This window comes from Echiichthys vipera (genome assembly GCF_963691815.1).
Source record: "Echiichthys vipera genome assembly, chromosome: 4".
Classification (NCBI taxonomy): domain Eukaryota; kingdom Metazoa; phylum Chordata; class Actinopteri; order Perciformes; family Trachinidae; genus Echiichthys; species Echiichthys vipera.
The window spans coordinates 20925600-20944904 of NC_139829.1; the positions used below are offsets into that span (position 1 = coordinate 20925600).

General features: G+C 40.3%; 1 protein-coding gene across 2 annotated transcripts; it reads right to left on the reverse strand.

Annotated features, from left to right (window-relative positions):
• Positions 1–596: 596 nt before the first annotated feature.
• On the reverse strand, positions 597–15727 carry LOC310946701 (uncharacterized protein). Of its 2 annotated transcripts, XM_083913241.1 has the most exons (13): positions 15602–15727; positions 13726–13837; positions 10100–10193; positions 9319–9373; positions 6014–6154; positions 5758–5918; positions 5550–5648; positions 4716–4861; positions 4334–4505; positions 4077–4189; positions 3280–3367; positions 2716–2775; positions 597–2558 (listed from the first exon to the last, which is right to left on the reverse strand). In XM_083913241.1, the coding sequence occupies exons 1-12, from the start codon at positions 15714–15716 to the stop codon at positions 2722–2724; spliced, it is 1350 nt and encodes a 449-aa protein (XP_083769367.1). In that variant the 5' UTR covers positions 15717–15727; the 3' UTR covers positions 597–2558; positions 2716–2721. The 2 variants fall into 2 exon arrangements, with proteins under 2 accessions (XP_083769367.1, XP_083769366.1); XM_083913240.1 differs by having other exon boundaries at positions 597–2775.
• Between the last annotated feature and the right edge of the window lie 3578 nt (positions 15728–19305).

Below are 19305 nucleotides of genomic sequence, written 5' to 3' on the forward strand. Positions count from 1 at the left end.
AAATAAATTATTTCTAGGATTACAAAATATTTGTATTGGTTACTTGCTACTGTAGTAGATCGCACAAATTAAATTTGAATCACACTTTGATCATGCACTAGTGCTTGCACAATAGATTAATGTATTTTCTAGAGAACATCGCCCCTTTAGATGAATCAAATAGTAGTTTAAGGTTATTTTTGACAGCGGTCACCTCCATTGGGATATTCTTTGTTACTAACTCAGGGAACTGAGGTTTGTCGCCTGGGCTTACAGGCAAAATTCATTTGTTGCTTTAATTTTTTTCTTTTCCCAGTTATTGTAATTCTCTCATGTTCCTCCAGAACTGATGTAAAGTGTATAAAGCGGATGCTTGATTACATCCTGGTGTGCCGATGTAATCCCTGACACACAAGTTGACTCAGTGTTTTAAAAAGCATCGTTCTTCCTTCAGAGAAACCTGGAACAGCATTTTTATAAACTTTGAAATAAAATGATTCCAACAATAACTACTCACTGCTTTACAAAACATCTCATTCACCATGTTGCTCCTCCTGTAGTTTGTGTTCACTTTATAATAAACAGGAAAACAGGAAATAGTCGGTCAAGAAAAAGTCAGTAGAAAATGTTTAATAACTTTCAGTGACAGAGCACAGTTTGCAGGTTTATGACAGGATTCATTCTTTGAGTCGGGATTACTAAAAAAACAAACATTTATAGTCCATTGAGCATCGGTTTCATACAATAAAAACACATTTTGGAAAAATTACATAAAATAGATACATTTGCACATGCTGGTTTCACAAATGTAGCATAAAGTATCTAATGAAACAAAGATTTTTTTCCTTAAAGAGGAGGATCTTACACACACAATACAAACGGACAGTGTTCACAATGATATTGCAAACAGCCCATAGAGATCTTTCTACATTTTTGGGGTAAAAAGCACCTTGAAGACTAAAAAATAAATCTATAAACACTGGAGTGAAGGCATTACATGGTTTTGTAGTCATAAAACTAAGTTTGATTTACACAGACCTAAAGACAACACAAAGGGTTCAGCGCTCAGGAGGTACACATCAGTGCAGTGACAGACTCCACTACTCACCAGTTTGACTATACTGTTGTAATAAAGTACATAAATCCCAGGTCTTGGCTGTGGTTTATGTAAATACTATCACATGATAAGGATTTATCTATGACAATATCCGATCCCTGCAGAAATCACACAACAAACAAAACATCTAATAGAGAGACAGAGGAGGAGGCAGGAGAGAGCCTGCAGACTTATCAGTGTGAAAATATTTAATAAAAACATCTGACCATAATGCCCAAGTGTTATCACAGCATTGGTTATTGTTGTGTTTCTCAAGTGTAGGATTCCAGTACATTATAAAGACAACATAACAGACTTCAGGACGGTTTTGTGAGATCTGAGGACCTCGACTAACGTAAGAACGGGTGACATAGTAACTCATGAAGAAATTAAGCAAAAGTGTGTAAACACTTTTCTGGCGTCAACATTTATGTACGACAAAATTTTTAAAAATGGTATTCACATTTATTTGTTTTCTTCCGACAACTACAATCAACTACGGAATACCTTAGAGACAAGCGAGAAAAAAAAATCTGGTGATCCATTTTCTAAGTCTGGTTTAAAATGTATGGATGAATGGAACAGTTTTCATTTTTCTTCTCAGTTTTTTTTCATCTGTTTGTTGTTGTAATAATAATTTAAGCCACAAGAGCCTTTGTTTGTTGTTAAAATGTTTGAAATAAAGATTTAAATACACCTAAACTCACCTGGAAGAAATCATGATTGCTTTTAGTCCTGTTTTGAACACAGTAGTGGTGTATTTCAGTCTCTTGTGGCCCAAATGAGTATTACAAAACGCTGCCAAAATGTTTTTTCCCCACTTGTTTTTCTTTCTTTTTTTGACCAGAACTCAGAAAAATGATCCAAACTGTCCTCATCCCGCCGAACCACATTCAGTTGTTTTTGTCAGGACCCTTTGGCGTCACTTGTCAATGCACTGGCGAGCCGCTGGATAACTTTGAGGAAGTGTGTGGTTAGGGTTTGGAAAAGATCGTGGGTGAGGTTAAAATGAGTGTGTTTCTAATGTGACTACAGTGGCGCACAGGACACGAACCGCGGCCTCCTGGGTGAAAGTTCGGTGTTTGTTTGACCCTTTCACCTCCCTCCCTACACAGACTTTAATCATGGAGCGGTTGCTCTGAGCGTCTAAAGTCCCGCGTGTTTGATAGAAAGCGCTGAGGCCCCTGAAAAAATTGAGATTTTTGACACCCTGGGATTGAGAATGGGCTGGATTATCCTGGCAAAACCTTTGTTTCACCTGTTCCTAAACCAGGAGACATTTCCCAGCATCAGGCGATCAGACTTAGAAAATTGATCGCTACATTTTATTTTTCTCTCACTTGCTTCTCTGGGCTTCTGTAAATCACAGCTTCTCCTGTACTATACTAATAAAAGGCACTTAATCTTATTCTTTAATCAAAGCTCTTGAGATGATTCATGCTGGCAGTGATACCTGCTGCATTTAGAGGTTACACCGGCCCGACTGAGAAGAGAGGAACATTTGGTGGATGATCATAAGTCCCACTGATTCCGCTATAAACATCAAATGATGCACTGTGCAAGATGAGCCGCTTTTCTCAAAAAAAAAAAATCTGGAAGCAGCACTCCTGACACACACATGTAAACTGTCCTCAGCTTACCCACAGTCAGAAGTCGTATTCTGCCGCACACTGCTGGAGGTACCATTCGTACAATTTCCCCTGTGGAGTAAAATTGTGAGAGATTCAAAACTCTGATGTTTCAAGTTTGACAAATAAAATGTAGTTGGTTCATTAAAACCTACATTGAAGTTGTAAACATTTTCATATTCAGTCATTCAATGTATTTATATTCTGTGATGACCTCTCTACATAGTGGTTTTATTGCTATCACTGCATTATTGATTCAAAACGCCTTCCTGTGCATGAAGGATTCACAGGAAACGGTGCAGCATGTTATCCAGCTCTACCCTTTGCCATGTTTTTTCATAGATATCAACTGATGTTTTTATCAATCTATATTTATATAGTTTTTGTGGTAAAGTGTCAGCACTCAGCAGGAAAGTCGTAAGACGTTAATCCAAAGTAATGAACTGTCAGATGCTAAAAAAGCTCTGCAGAGCTGAGACAAAGTGCAAAGTCATTTGTGTCTGGACGGCTTCTGCATTACGCAGTAATTACACTTAGTAACTAGACATGGAATAATAGCACACAATAGAATCTAACCTTCTTAGTTTTGACGATATCCTGGATATAATCACTGTACTCTGCCATCGTCCTCTTCTCCTTCTTCGTCAGAGTCTTGTTCCCTCGGCTGAGGAGATCACAAGAAATGCTCAGAAATTGAATAATCACTTGAATGAGTGGGTGAATGAGTGTGTGTGTGTGTGTGTGTGTGTGTGTGTGTGTGTGAGTGAGTGAGTGAGTGAGTGAGTGAGTGAGTGAGTGAGTGAGTGAGTGAGTGAGTGAGTGAGTGAGTGAGTGAGTGAGTGAGTGAGTGAGTGAGTGAGAGAGGGAGAGAGTGCATTCATTTGATGTGGATCTACTTTATTAGAAAACACACGCCCTGCTTGAAAAAAACTGAAAAAGTTCTACTTCATTTTGACATTTCTCTCAGGGTTAAGGTTTAATTTTTAAGTGCCCTGGTTCCCATATGCAAATGGGAATGTGCAGGTGTGTAGGGCTGCAATTTACAACTCGTTTCTTTCTCAATTAATCAGTTATTCTACTAAAGAAGCGTAGTGATCAATGTCCATCAGAACTTCCTTAACCTCAAAAGTATTTTTTTAAATGTCTTGTTTTGTCTCATCAACAGTCCCAAACCCAAGGACATTCAGTTTAAACTGACATAAAACACAGAAAATCTGAAACTCTTCACAATTGGGACGCTAACTGATGATAACTATTGAGGAAATGGCCTAAAGAATTAACCTAAATGATTATCAAAATAGTTGCAAATTAAACAGTTATTTCTATCCGCTCAATGTGTGTATATGCTTGCATTGTATATTCATAACACTCACCCTGCAAAATACTTTGCTAGGAAAAGCAGAAGGTAGCAAAAAGCTCCAAAAATGATGACAAAAACTACTTGTCCGTCTTCTGGTATCCAGTCCCATAAATACATTATTATTCCCTGTGAGACAATAGTTGAAAAGACACTCAGAGAACCAAGTACACTTCAAGAAAAAAAGAGCAAAATATGGAATTAAATTGTATTTTTATTGCACTGTTGTTTGTTATTTGTTCAACCATTGCCTATGTGACTCTCTGGACTCACTGTGAAGATGGAGAGAGTCCGAGCGGGCCCTTCGCCCAACAGCTCATCCAGCTGCTCTTTTGAGACGGTGTTTGCAATGAAACTGAGGATGAAGAGGGCGGGGAGGAAAATACCCAGAGCACCACACAAGAACGAGTGAAGGCGAACGCTTTTGTTGTGAGTCACCTCAGCCCTGCGTGTACACGGAAGAAATCTGATTTTAATATCACATTTTCTGCAGCAAACAATAATATCGGGTGACTCTTATCTCCTCCGCATACACATGATATGATTTGATAGGGTTTATTTGCTCTGAGACGTCACCTGTCATTTTGCATCAGTGTAAATCAGATTTTGATTTAATTCAAACACAGAAACACACGCTGTGCTTGAGAGGTCAAACCTGTCCTGCTCCAGTCTGCTGCTGATGGTGGAACAAATGCGATCGCAGTCTTTCTCCAGCTGATCCAAAGTCTTCTGTACGGCCTGGTTGATGGTCTTCTCAATGGTCTGACATACCCCATCGATCTGGTTCACACAGCGGCTTGGCTAAACAAGAAAGGCTCATAAGTGCATCCCCTTCTTTAATTATCGTACAAACATGTTCATTTTCGCATCTCAATGAGGGAACAAACTCTGAGGGTATTTTGGATGACAGCCTTGTGCACTTAATAGGAAGTGAAGCTACACTTGCTCAGCGAAAATAAATTATAGGTGGTGGTGGTGTGGGGGGGGGGGGGGGTGCACAAATCTACTGTGCGGAGCAGAGCTTTGTGGTTGTGGATCACAAGATAGTGCAACAATAACTCAGCACTGGGGCTGCCATTGTCAAAGGTGGCTTATCAAAGGCCATGGTTTACAACCCCTGCCCCTCCTCCCCCAAGAGGGGGTATCTCTGAGTCGGGTCAGATTGCAAAATGAATCATCCTGTTTCAGTCAAGAGCCACCAGGAAACCTGGAGTGGAGAATTAACATTCAAGGATAATCAATGACTGTTAAACCCCCAAGGATACAGACGGCTTTAAATCCAGACCAAGGATCAGACCTGGATCAGATCTGTCAGAAGAAAACACCAGAAACAGCTCCAATCTGGTGAGGGGGCACTGCATCATTTAGGGCAAGTTTTACGTGGATAAAAGTGGTTTTCAATTTGTATGATGTTTTAAACTAAAAGCCTGAAAACGACTACATCCTAATAACTGGCCATCAAAGGAACATAGCAATCAAACAGTCTCACCCTCTGTGGATTGGGGATGTATATTGTTGGCATCGCAAAACCACATTTGTTGAGACCTGGGCGGCGACACAGCTCCTGGACTATCTGCATCATCACCCTCTGCAGAAATAAACAAATATAAAGTAATAGTTTAGGATTAACATGACTTTTTGGGTACAAATCTTTTAAAATTGAAGGAAAAAAAACGCAAAATACTAAGTGAACTTACCTGTCTGTCGGTTTCCTTTCCAGCTACATCTGCTTTGCTGAGGTAGAACAACAGTTTGTCTCCACATTTGTCCGTCAGCTTCTCCACGATGTTGAGTGTGCGTTTGCAGAGGGCCTGGCCCATCGGGTCAAAGAACACAAATATCAAGTCGGCCTGTTCTCCTGCACACAAAAAAATGAACAACAAATATACTGTACGTTAGAGAAACACAACAGCTTTAGAATTGATGGTAAATCTTACAGCTGCAAAGACATACCCAACCAGGTGATGGCGCTGTTGACATCAAAAGGGTAGACCATGTCTCCGTCCACCAAACCCGGTGTGTCCACAAACGTCACCAGACTGAACTTCTTCTGCTTGGAGGTGGAGATCTCAGCAGTCAAATAGTCAGTAACACCTGGAATATACAAACACAGTGTGTGCGTACAGGTGCTTCCTTCGCGATGAATTAAGACGATAAATAAAAAGTTGAGTTCTTGCAGGAAGCTGTCACCTCTAAATACTGTATTATTATGTGCTAGTGGGCGCCGCAGTGCGGTCAATACTTGGAAACCCGAGGGACGCCGGTGACATTAAAGATCTAGGACGCACAACTTTTTGTGCTTCCAGGTTTTCATTTGGGGAAAAAAATGTGCATTTGTAACAGAATTGCAAAATTGTACAAGATTATCTGGATATAAATGTCCATTAGCTGCACACATGCACACGTCTGACAAAAAGCGTCAATACGTTCTGGTTTGACTCAAACAGAAGCCACACCCTCACAGACAGAACTTCGATTTTAACACATGAAAAACATTTGTTAGGTCTCGTTTTTTTCTCGCTGTCCCCTCTGCGGAGCGGCCTGTTGTCATGGTTACACACAACAGCTCTTCAACTGGCAGCTTTAGCGTGGGGCGTGGGACATAAAGCTAGCCAGTGAAGAACGACTGTGAGGCAACGCACTGCGAGGGTACGATACTCGATACCACCACGCTTAAGACGCCCTCAGAACATCAATCTAAGCACCAGAACAGGATCACGATTTAGACACTTTTGACAAAATAACCCCACCCACTCACACCTACCATCCCCCATCATCCCTCTGAACACACGCACGCACGCACGCACGCACGCACACGCCTGGGATGACACTGAGGCTGTTTCATAGAAAGAAGCAGGTCTTAACAGCCAGCACAAATACAATCCTTGTGCTGCAGCGGACAGGGCCACTGCTGCTGTGGCACATTAGCATTCCCTTATGTTTCTCTTACATCAGCGTGGCCACAGTATCAATGCATCTGCCTCCCATCACAAGTCTTAGACATGTACTCCCACAGTCTCGCAATATCGAGCCCTTATTGTCACACCCAAGGTGACAGGACCGCTCTCATATGAAACGCATCATAAATGCGCAGAAATGATCCGGCAGCTTCATGTAAGATCTTTTTAAGGCTATACTTCCCTGACACATGTGCACATTTTTGCATAACTAAAAAGACAAACAGCAATTATTTAGACTCGATTTAAAAAACAACTTAAACAAATAGCCTCAATACAGACGCGTCTAGTTGAAGAAAGTCATCTGAGTCTCCCCCGAAAAGGTGAAAAGGAAACAAGAGCGATGTTCGCCGGTGGGTGCTAAGTTCCTCAAGTGACTGTAAGTGAAAAGGACACACTGGAGATCCTGTGCACGAGGAAAAGGGCAAAGGCCGCAATAATGCTGCATCGACAGAGACTAAAAAAGAACATGTTGGACTTAACAGGTCAAACCAGACACAGTGCAAATATAATCTAAAGGAAATTAGTAAACAGCACAGCCAAAAAAACCTTGTTGTCGAACATTATTTAGTCATCTGAAAACACTCGCTTCCCATGCAGCATGTCGTCTAAACTCTTGACAACAGGTTGATTAGATCAAAACAAGAACACCCTTTATGCAAGTCTAAAAACAATGCAAAGAAGTATCTCCAAGCATATCCCAACAGAGACCAAACTGTATAATCATCAGCTACTCCCACGTGAGAATATATGCTGCTTTTCTGATGAGTCATCCTCAGTCGCTGTGACAGGTAAACAAATGCCTGATATATTTCCAGAGGCTGGCAGTGAAGTTCAAATTAAGAAAAAAAGCCTTTCTTGTATTCTAGCAGCAGATTGTTGGTGTTGCCTGCAGAGTGGAGCTGCTGTTGCTGCTGCTGCTGCTGCTGCTGCTACGTCTCAAATGGCTGTGACATTTCCCAGCAGCTCCTCCTGACTCCACTGCACTGCTGTCGATGGGGCGTGTGACTCACAAGCCATACCGTGAGCGCTTCGGTCCGCACCCAGTGAACCCCTCGCTCTCTACACGCTCACTGTCAAACACACGCACATACATTACCTCCCTCCCCCCTCCTCCACACTGATGCTCCCACTCAGACAGCAGGCACACCCAGACTTTTCTGCACGACCACCACCAACACGCAGGGACCAGATTCAGATCGCTGCTGCTGCTGCTGACGCACAGAGAGCGGAGACAAATTGTCTTAAAAACGATACGCCGCTAATTATGTCTCTTTCTTCAACAGGAGAGTATTCCCGACTCCCAAATCACAGAAACACACGACACAGATGTAATCAGAGGGGAACGGGAGTGTGGTCTGGTTTCTAAAGAAAACTTAATGTCAAATATGTGACTCAGCATTGAGTCATCAAGGTGAACTCCACCTCAGACCTCAAAAGAATAACATGTGATAACCGGAAAGATATAAAAAAAGAAACCTCACAGTTACATTTCATGAGCCAAACACAGAGGATTAAACTGCCAGAATGACAGTCGATGCTGAGGATAAAATGTTTTCAATTGCTTTATCTGAAATAGCAAAACTCGACTTTTGGACCTTAGCTCAGTCTGTAATGTACACTTCTATTAACTGTAACAGTTCCCAGTAGGAAATGGGCCACACATGGCAGAGAGAGCGTTATCTTCAGCCTCATGAACCCGATCTCTGCCTGCAGCCCACGATTACATCCATCCCCTGCTCACTATTTCTAATGCTGCTTCTCTCTGCTGTTACAGATCATTTTAACACTTTATTCTCTGTCTGTTGCTTTCCGTCACGATGCAAGCAGAGGTACAAAAAACCCCGACACAAAACACAATCATATGCATTTCTCCATTGCACACACTACAACTGACAAAATTAATTGAAATGTTTAGGCATTACGGAGAAGTTAATCAGCGTGTGTTGTGCATTAAGACTGCAGTGCTGATCTTATCATCGCACAAAATGAGGAAATATGTTGATGACGTTAGTCTCGTATCAAAGGCAGGGAGATGCAACTCTGCTAGCTTTAAATCATTATCCTCAAAAGGATGACATAAAACACACTAAACTGTTATTTGGAAATATTTCTGTTATGTGATGCATCTAATTAGAAACGGAGTAAAACGTACACATAACGGTTAATTTAGGAACAAACAAACAAATTTCAGTAACGGATGAGTACAGTGGGGCATCATGGTTTATCAGAACAATCTCTACGAATACTTTTAAGAAACCCATTAAGAGTTCCTAATGCTAAAACGAGAGGAGGGCTCACCTTTGAACTCAAGGAGGGGTCGAAAGTGAGGGTAGAGATGTAGCGTCGCATTCCCCTGTAAAAGAGTTAAGACAATGTGAGAAATAACATGCAGAGACAAATATTGATCTGCAGAGTCCTCTCTCTCCTTGGTTCTTCACATTCAGTCTTCCACCAAATGCTGCAGCTCAGTACGCCCGCTTTAAGCTTTTCCTGTACATAGGAGATTATCCTTCCACTCTGCAGTCCTGCACTGCAAATATATTATTCACCTTCATCACCTTCATCACAGCAGGATATGAATCGAGAGGAAGAGGATGAGAGAAGACGGAGAGACAGGTGCCTCACGAGCCTGTTTATATGCTGCAAAGAGGCATCTTGTGTGTGTGTGTGTGTGTGTGTGTGTGTGTCTATACAACAAAAGCTCTCATCGGAGCAGCATACAGAATGAGAAATCACCACTGACTGAGGGAGCGCCCCTCTGTACAAGCTGACATCGAACACATTGCTTCATCAACCTTTATGACCGGCTGCAGCCTCAGTTCATAGTATTGAAGTTAGAAATTCAAAAATCCCCCATCTACAAAACTGAAAAGGACTGTTTCAGTATGAAATACTGTTGGTTAAAAAGAAAAACAATGACAAAAGCGTTAAAAAATTAAGAATGCAGCACGAAGCTGGTTGTGTTCATCAAGGTTCTCTTCTCCTAGTTGGTACTTTTGTTAGAGGGCTTTTTCATGAAGTTCTCCTGCATGTATCTGTATGTGCCGGAAACGTTGGCTGTCTTCATGCCGTTTCTTACCGTCAATGATTCTCTTTTGCGACCACTTGTGATGAACGTAAACCCCTGCGTTTCAATGGCGACGCCTGTTTTCTGTATGTGCTCCTCAGCGTACCTAAAGTGACAGCAAGAGGCAGGAAATGCATCAAAAACTATTCTTATCGTCGCCTGTGCAAAGGATCTGAAGCATCACTGTCTGTAACTACTGTAGCAACCACAAACATCACAGTAAGTTGCAAATCAAAAAGGAGAAAATCTGTTTTAAAAAGGGTTCCCATGTTAAATTCATATCATACTTTCATTGTTTGTACATTGTGTCAATCTCGAAGACATAGTTTACAGAACAGAATACATTTGAAGAGAGTTCAAATAGGCACCGCCCACTTTTTCACCTCGCCCGCCACATTCATCACAGTTGGAGCAAAATTCTCTAGTTATTGTATGAAAGGGCCCCAGATGTTTTCAGTGAGTGTTTGTTAGGCTTTAATAATGTTAGCCATCTTTCCAGAGGTAGAGTTATGGAAGGTTTTTTTGATCCAATTAATGAACTTTGGTTTACCGCTCTTATTCCAAGAGAGTGAAATAACTCTCTTGGAGCAGTAAACAAAGACTTAAAGCAACAATATCTTTCTTAGGTGCATGATGTTAATCAGGCTGTGGAGCTAGAATGAAAAGTTTTGCAGAAAGTGTTAAATGTAAGCGCGGTATATTCTCCAGAGCTTGTTAAATTTCCCTGCAGAACTCTTTCACTTTATCGCAATCCCAAACACAATAAAAAAGGTCCCCTTCTCCTGTTCACAACTAATACACAGGTCTGGGATAACGCTATTATACTTGATTCGTTTTCCTGGTAATAGTTTATTTTTAAATGTCAGAAAATAGTGAAAAATGTCCACGGCTGTTAACCATAATAATTAAAACTGGTGCTTCCTGTCAGGGAGAGGCCAAATTATTCCCCCAACAAGTGCTGCAATACAAAATAAAATGTTGAATTACTTCATCTATTAACAGCAGCTCTGGAAAGAAAATGAATGCTACGAGTAGAGATTCTTACTTGTCTAATGTTTCTGTTAATTCTCACATTTTAACACAAACCAACACCTTCATGCTGAAAAAACACGCCTCTGTGAACATTTGCTGCTTTTCTTTATAATAAATGGAATAACTTTAGGTTTTAGACGGATCATCCAATGAAAAAACTAATTTTGAAGATTTCACTTTGGGCTGAGAGGACAGACGATTAATTTATAAAGACAATAAACAGTGCAACTATAAGACCACAGATTGTGCTATGCTCTTTATAAAAGGATTATGGTCCATATCCCAATATTTCTTGGGTTGTATTAGACTAGATTATTATGATCAATGCTGCTATCAATTAGCAATCCATGAGCAGGACTGTTTGATGGAAATAAGGATTTTGTTTGATTATTGTGAGGAAGTACCTGGATTTATCAGTTGTAACGGACAAAATGTACATTTCCATTTGGTTATTTTACCTACAAATGGCTATGAGGATTTCTATTTATAGCGCCTTCTCCTTAATACTCATGTTTAATCAGAATTAGCTCAAAAGTGTAAAAAAATAAATAAAAATAGGTATATAAATATCATTATATTCTCCTCATTTTCTGTAGCTAGTATTAAATAGCTTTCGTCAAACAACTGTTTTCCCCTGACATCTACAGCAGCATAAACTCAGCATTGTCAGCAGCATAAACTCGGTCACTTATAACATTGCCAAGCATGTAGCCAATATTCTGGCACCACTGGTGGGCAACACCCCACGCCACATCCAAAAGTCCATAGACTTTGTGAACAAAGTCCGAGACCTAAAAATGGATCCAGATGAAACCATGGTATCTTACAACGTGACTTCCTTGTTCACCTGTATTCCAACCATGGAGGCTTTGGCCACAGTAAGAGAGCGGCTCACACAGGACAACTCCTTAAACAACCGAACAAATCTCAAACCAGACCACATTTGCCAACTTCTGGATTTGTGCCTGAACACCACATATCCATTCCAGTTTAATGGCAAATTATTACAGTCAGAAACACGGCTGTGTCATGGGTTCACCAGTATCCCTTATTGTGGCAAATCTGTACATGGAGGAGGTAGAGGACAAGGCTTTGAACTCTTTCAAAGGAATAACACCAAGCCATCGGTTCAGATATGTGGACGACACATGGGTTAAAATCAAATCCAAAGGTGCAAACTTTTACCGAGCATAAAAACTCAGTGGACAGAAACATCAAGTTCACCAGAGAAGAAGTTTAGGACAATAGTTTGCCTTTCTTAGACTGTGACGTCCATATGGAGAATGAACGGAGCCTCCACATTGGGGTATACAGAAAACCCACTCATAAAAGATCAATATCTACTGTTTGACTCCCACCACCCTTTGGAACACAAGCTTGGAGTTATCAGAAACCTGAACACAGAGCTGATAACGTACCCACCAGCTCAAAGGCCCAAGGGGAAGAACGCAAGCACCTCAGAGGCGCCCTCATAACTTGTGGCTACCCCAGCTGGACCTTTGTGAAAACGGCAGCTGCTTCCAGAAAGAAAACCAAAGTAGTTGAAAAAGAAAAAGAAAACAAGAGAAACAACATAGTCATTCTGTATGTGGCTGGGGTATCAGAGAAACTCAGGAGGATCTTCAACAAACACTGCATCCCCGTGTATTTCAAACCCAGTAACACACTCAGACAGGGACTAGTACATCCCAAGGACAGAACAGCACACACCCACGAAAGCAATCTGGTTTATGCTGTCCAATGCAACGAGGAATGCAAAGATCTTCTCTACATTGGAGAAACAAAACAACCACTGCATAAATGCATGGCCCAACACAGGAGAGCTAACTCCTCAGGCCGGGACTCTGCTGTCCACTTACATCTCAAGGAGAAAGCCCACTTCTTTGATGACAACAATATCCAAATCTTGGACAGAGAGGACAGATGGTTTGAAAGAGAAGAAGCCATCTATGTAAAAGTAGAGAAACCATTGCTAAACAGAGGAGGAGGTCTGAGACACCACTTATCTCCAATTTACAATGCTGCCCTTTCATCCCTTCCCAGGAGATTTAACAATCTAACCTCACAGAACAACTGCTCACAAAAGGCCTCCTGTGACTCCAACGACTGTCGTTAAGACTCAATAGAGCACTAACGAAGTCGAAACAAACTTCCCACCAACGACTGCCACTCTAACGACGGCCGTTGGCACTTGGAGCACAAAAGGTCCCAGTGACATCATCGGCCTTGGGAAAAGTTAAATACCTGGATCTCACACCAGTTAGTTGGACCAGTCCCCGCCTGGTCAGATGCGTTCATGAACTGAGGAAACCTCTTGGATGAGAGGTGAAACGTCTTCCTAGACAAATAACCAAGTCCAGTTGCTTTTGACTGAAATTGCTTGGGGGATAACAAAGACCTGGACAAATGAGAACATTCACAAGCTTCCTGACATCTACATTTCCTGTGATCTACATTTTCTACATTTTCCAAACTGATGAGCGGGTTTCAAACCACAAAGTCCAGTGAGAAGCAGCGATTTCTGTTACTTGTTCATTCTTCGTTCACATGCGGAGCAGAGTATGCTGGATGGGGCTGTAGATCCCATCGACCATAAGATGTGTTACCAGTTAATGAAGGAGCTCTTCCCTGCAGAGTGGTTCCCCATTATCATCACAATGATCTTCTTTCTGGGAGGCAGGAGCCGTACTCCGAGGCTGCTGGCAATCTTTACCAGGCCTGAAAAACACACACACACACACACACACACACACACACACACACACACACACACACACACACACACACACACACACACACACACACACACACACACACACACACACACACACACACACACACACACACACACACACACACACACACACACACACACACACACACACACACACACACACACACACACAGTAAGAAGAACATCATTACAGTGTAATGTGCGCAAATGTCAGTGTAAACAGGGTGTGTGTGTGGTAACACTTTAGATAATTAAAGGTTCAAAAACATTCTACATGGCAAAAGGCTCAGAGAATTATTTTACTAAGTAATCTCAAATAGTTTCAGGTTTCCTTGAAAGAGCAATGTGCAGGTTAGCTGAATGTGCAAAAATGTCTACAGGTAAGCATAAAATTCAATGAATATGAGAAATAAAGTTTCTAATAATGAAAAAATATTGAATAAAATGTTTTACATGTGTTTTAATTAGGGCATAAATGATTAACCTATTAGTCAAACAACTATTTTGATGATGGATTAAGTTCAAAGCAAACTTTTGAGCAAAAATAATGAAAAAATGCCAGATATTCTCCGGTACTGGCCTCTTTTTATTTGACATAATTCATTTTAAAGTTGACATCTTTGAGTTTCCGACTGTTGGTCGGATAAAATGATTTGAGAATGACACCTTGGTCTCTGGGAAGTTACTTCACAATTCAATCAAATGCGAAAATAATCCGAGAATACTGTTTACATGCGTGAATAATCTGGGTACTGAAGGAGTTCTCTAGGTCTGTTAACCGGGGTATGGGAACCCCAATTTTACTCGGGATATGGTGTTTACATGGTGTTTGAGAAAGTTCATGCTCGTGCTGCTTTGTTCCTTTACCCCTCCAAACAAATTATATCACCTCATATATATATATATATATATATATACATATATATACAAACATATATATAATCAGACAAAGTTAATAGCCTATTAAATACTCAAACACTTTTTGGGTGTTTTTTTATTGCATGGCTCTTGTAGAAGTAAATTACTTTGGGGACATGGTGAAATTTGCCAAAGAAAGGTCAGTGAAGTTAAATAAAAAAAATTTTTTTTTTAAAGTCTGTGTTAATGTGATAAAGAAGACGTCAATCTATAATTTAAGCCATTTGTTATACACATTTGACACATTTTAAAGGAAATATGATGAAGTCATTCATGGGGGCTGAAATGTTTAAGACCCTGTTACTGAAGTGAAAAAGCTTCCCATCAGACAGTCCTGTCTCCTCTAAACCAGAGTTGATACTGTAATTACTAAGACAGGACACACACTGCAGCCTAGAAAGAGCAAAGTCTGCACACACACACACATAATGGACTAGTGCTCAGTGTAACAGGATTATTGTTGGAGACAACACAGGACCATGAACGCCTCGTTATTTACACCAAACCCCTCTGGGCACAACTGCAGTGTGTTATTTTATACAGTACATTACAGGAGGTGGTTAAAACACAAATGTAACATTGTAGCCTACTTTACGTGCTGAAAGCTGACAGTTGATTGGCTGCAGACAAATGTCATGAGTTTGACACTGACGGACAGCTGCTGAGGGACATCAACACCTGACACTTTACACATGAACCGAGCAGCGTTTTAGTTTTACCTTCACTGCAAACTTAAGTTACATAACATCACAACTATGCATGCTTTACTTTACGGGTCCTAACTTCGCTACAATGTTGCCTCATTTTAATCCACGTCGCTGTGTATTTACCGTTTTCGCTGTCGACGTATAAACTGTGGCATTCTTTCAGTATCCGCTCACTCGGTGTGGTGATCGCAGACTCCAGAGGGTTTGCAACAGACCGGGGCTTTCTGCCCGACATCATGGACGCGGCTGCCGCTCTGCTGCTTCCACAAACCGCCAGGGGAAGACTTTCAGTGTTGCACCAGGACTCTCCTGTGCGGATGAAGCGCCCTCCTGCGCTCAAACACTGGCAGGACACAGGCGGACAGACTCGCCACCCAAAGTTTTAAGGAAGGCTCGAGCCCTGGGCCTGCTGGTTGGATTACCTAGCTACTCAGGGGCGAGTCTAGAGTCTGTTGGGGCCCCGGGCAAAAAATCAACCAACAAAAACAATTGCAAAATGTCAAAATATCAGAATCAGAATCAGAAAACCTTTAATGTTCCGCAGACGGGGAAATTCTTTTGTCACAGCAGCAACAGAATATGAAAAAATAAGATAAAAAATGGCAAAAATAAGCAATAAAGTTAAATTTAAAAAGGGAAGAAATAGAAATAGACATATGTACATATTCACATGATGTAGTGCAGTTGAATAAATATGATTAAATAAGTCCAAATAGTGCAAAAACAGAAGTGCCCATAGTACAGGCATATTGTGCAGGGTACAGGATGAGGTCAGTAGTATGAATTTAAACATAATTCATTCAAACATATTGAAGGTTGAATATGTAGAATCCTTATTAAAAGCTATATTTAAAAATTAATAATAATACACCCATGTGGCGTTTTGAGGGGTACAGAATATCGCTCCTCTATAAAAATATCTATTTAGTTTGAATGAATATTTTTAAAACAATTTTGACGGGTTTGACAATGACTTTCTGTCATGTTCTGTTTACATTGTACCAGCCAATAGCATTGAGCATTGCGGGATGCCAGGGTTGTCTGTTGTTGGGTGCAGCTACTGTAGGCTGGCACTGGGTGAAATGGAGTTTGCCAATCCTGCAGTTGCTTATTTGTCCCAGTAGTTTTGACCCTAAGTGTGCGAAGGAGAGGTATCGCAGGTCCTTCCTTCCTGCTGCTGTCAGACTTTACAATCAGCACTGCTCCCAATAGACTATTGACCTCATCCTGTACCCTGCACTGTGCAATATGCCTGTACTAAGGTCACTTCTGTTTTTGCACTATTTGGTCATATTTACTCATATTTATTTACTCCATATTATATTATTACAAAACAAACAAAACAAGAACAACTGCACTATATCATGTGAATATGTATATATGTCTATTTCTATTTCCTTCCCTTTTAAATTTAATTTTATTGCTTATTTTTGCTATTTTTTTTTCTTATTTTGTAATATGTTTCTGCTTGTAATATTCTGTTGCTGCTGTGACAAAAGAATTTCCAGACATTAAAGGTTTTCTGATTCTGATTCTGATAGCTGAGTGACCGGAGATGGGCAAAAACCAGAGTCAATATAGGCCAAGCATTCACTCCATGGACTGAGAGAAAGGAGTTCAGCAGCATTAAAACGCAATAAAATATTATTGAAATATAATATTGTTGTAGTACATCAGGCTTACTCACGCCTCTGATAAAGATGAAGATTTGCTAACCGTCTTCTTAGATGACATGTGAACATTATCTGTAATAAAAGGCACAAAGCTGTTTCAGCCTGTGTCAGGCCTCGATTGAAGAGATATGTGATGGTGATCGATATTCTCCTGTTCCTCTGACACTGATGAACTTTCTCGTTACCACGAGAAAACAGAGGAAATAAAATATATGTAATGAATGACCTTTTAGGGCTTCCGTACTTTTGCTAGGAAAGAAGACACTTCTCCATATTCACAGAGTTACTAGTTATGATCTGAAATATGTGCAACATCAAACACTTCATGGACGGACATCATCTGTGTGTTCTAGAGACGGGATGTATTTTGTTACAGACTGAAAATCACAGAAAATACAATCTGAAAGAATATGTGCCCATATAACTTTAGCTAGGGGAGAAGAAACTTCTCCATATGTAACTAGTTATGATCTGAAATATGTCCTACCATAAACACTTGATGGTAGGACATCATCTGTGTGTTTTAGAGACGGGATACATTTTGTGACAGAGAAGATTTGGGAAATAACAGGAGTGGGAATAAGGAATGCGTTAATTCTGTTGTAGGGTGGATTTTCACTTTTGGGTTCAAATGCCCAGACTGAGGCATGAGCACAGTCTCAGAGGTTGTTGCAGGATTAAAAGTCTTTGGCCCGTGACCTACTCAACTCTTTGAATCATGCGGGCCGAACAGCATGCCCTTAAAAAACCTTTATAGTGATAATGGGCTGATATTGGCAGCAAAAAAGACCAACGGTTGCTGAAAATGCACTTGTGTTTAGAAATTAGTTGCTATTATTCTGCCCTAAGTGCAGTAACTATGAAATCACTAATAACGTGAGTTCTGCACAGTTTTGGGCCTGAAAGTACGGAGGGATAGGATTTATCCGGATACAAATTATACCATGTCGTCATGTTTGTATTATGTTGAAAAGGGGCAGACAAATATAAGAATTGTATTCTTCTTATCTGCTCCTTTCCATTCATGTAAATGTTTAAATGTATTGTAATTGTTAATTGAATTTATCATTGTGTGTACATGAAAACCATGATACATCATAAATGTGCCAACTATTAATTTGTTGGGACAGTAAACAAACTTTAAAGCCATATTTTATTGTTGCTGTCATTATTTCGCAGTTACTGCACTTTGGCTATTGGCCTGAATTTCTTCAACCCATTGATGTGATCGCATGATGAAGACCATAAACAGAAAAATGTTTTAATGTTTTATAGATAAATCAAATTAGATTTCCATACATACATTTATAAATGATAGTGAATGATAGTACAATAAATTAAACAAAATGTTATTGTGTGCTCCAGAAAATACTATCTCCGGGCAGTTGTATGACTCTCAGTTTATTCTAGTGGCTGCAATAGTGCAAAAACAGAAGTGCCCATAGTACAGGCATATTGTGCAGGGTACAGGATGAGGTCAGTAGTATGAATTTAAACATAATTCATTCAAACATATTGAAGGTTGAATATGTAGAATCCTTATTAAAAGCTATATTTAAAAATTAATAATAATACACCCATGTGGCGTTTTGAGGGGTACAGAATATCGCTCCTCTATAAAAATATCTATTTAGTTTGAATGAATATTTTTAAAACAATTTTGACGGGTTTGACAATGACTTTCTGTCATGTTCTGTTTACATTGTACCAGCCAATAGCATTGAGCATTGCGGGATGCCAGGGTTGTCTGTTGTTGGGTGCAGCTACTGTAGGCTGGCACTGGGTGAAATGGAGTTTGCCAATCCTGCAGTTGCTTATTTGTCCCAGTAGTTTTGACCCTAAGTGTGCGAAGGAGAGGTATCGCAGGTCCTTCCTTCCTGCTGCTGTCAGACTTTACAATCAGCACTGCTCCCAATAGACTATTGACCTCATCCTGTACCCTGCACTGTGCAATATGCCTGTACTAAGGTCACTTCTGTTTTTGCACTATTTGGTCATATTTACTCATATTTATTTACTCCATATTATATTATTACAAAACAAACAAAACAAGAACAACTGCACTATATCATGTGAATATGTATATATGTCTATTTCTATTTCCTTCCCTTTTAAATTTAATTTTATTGCTTATTTTTGCTATTTTTTTTTCTT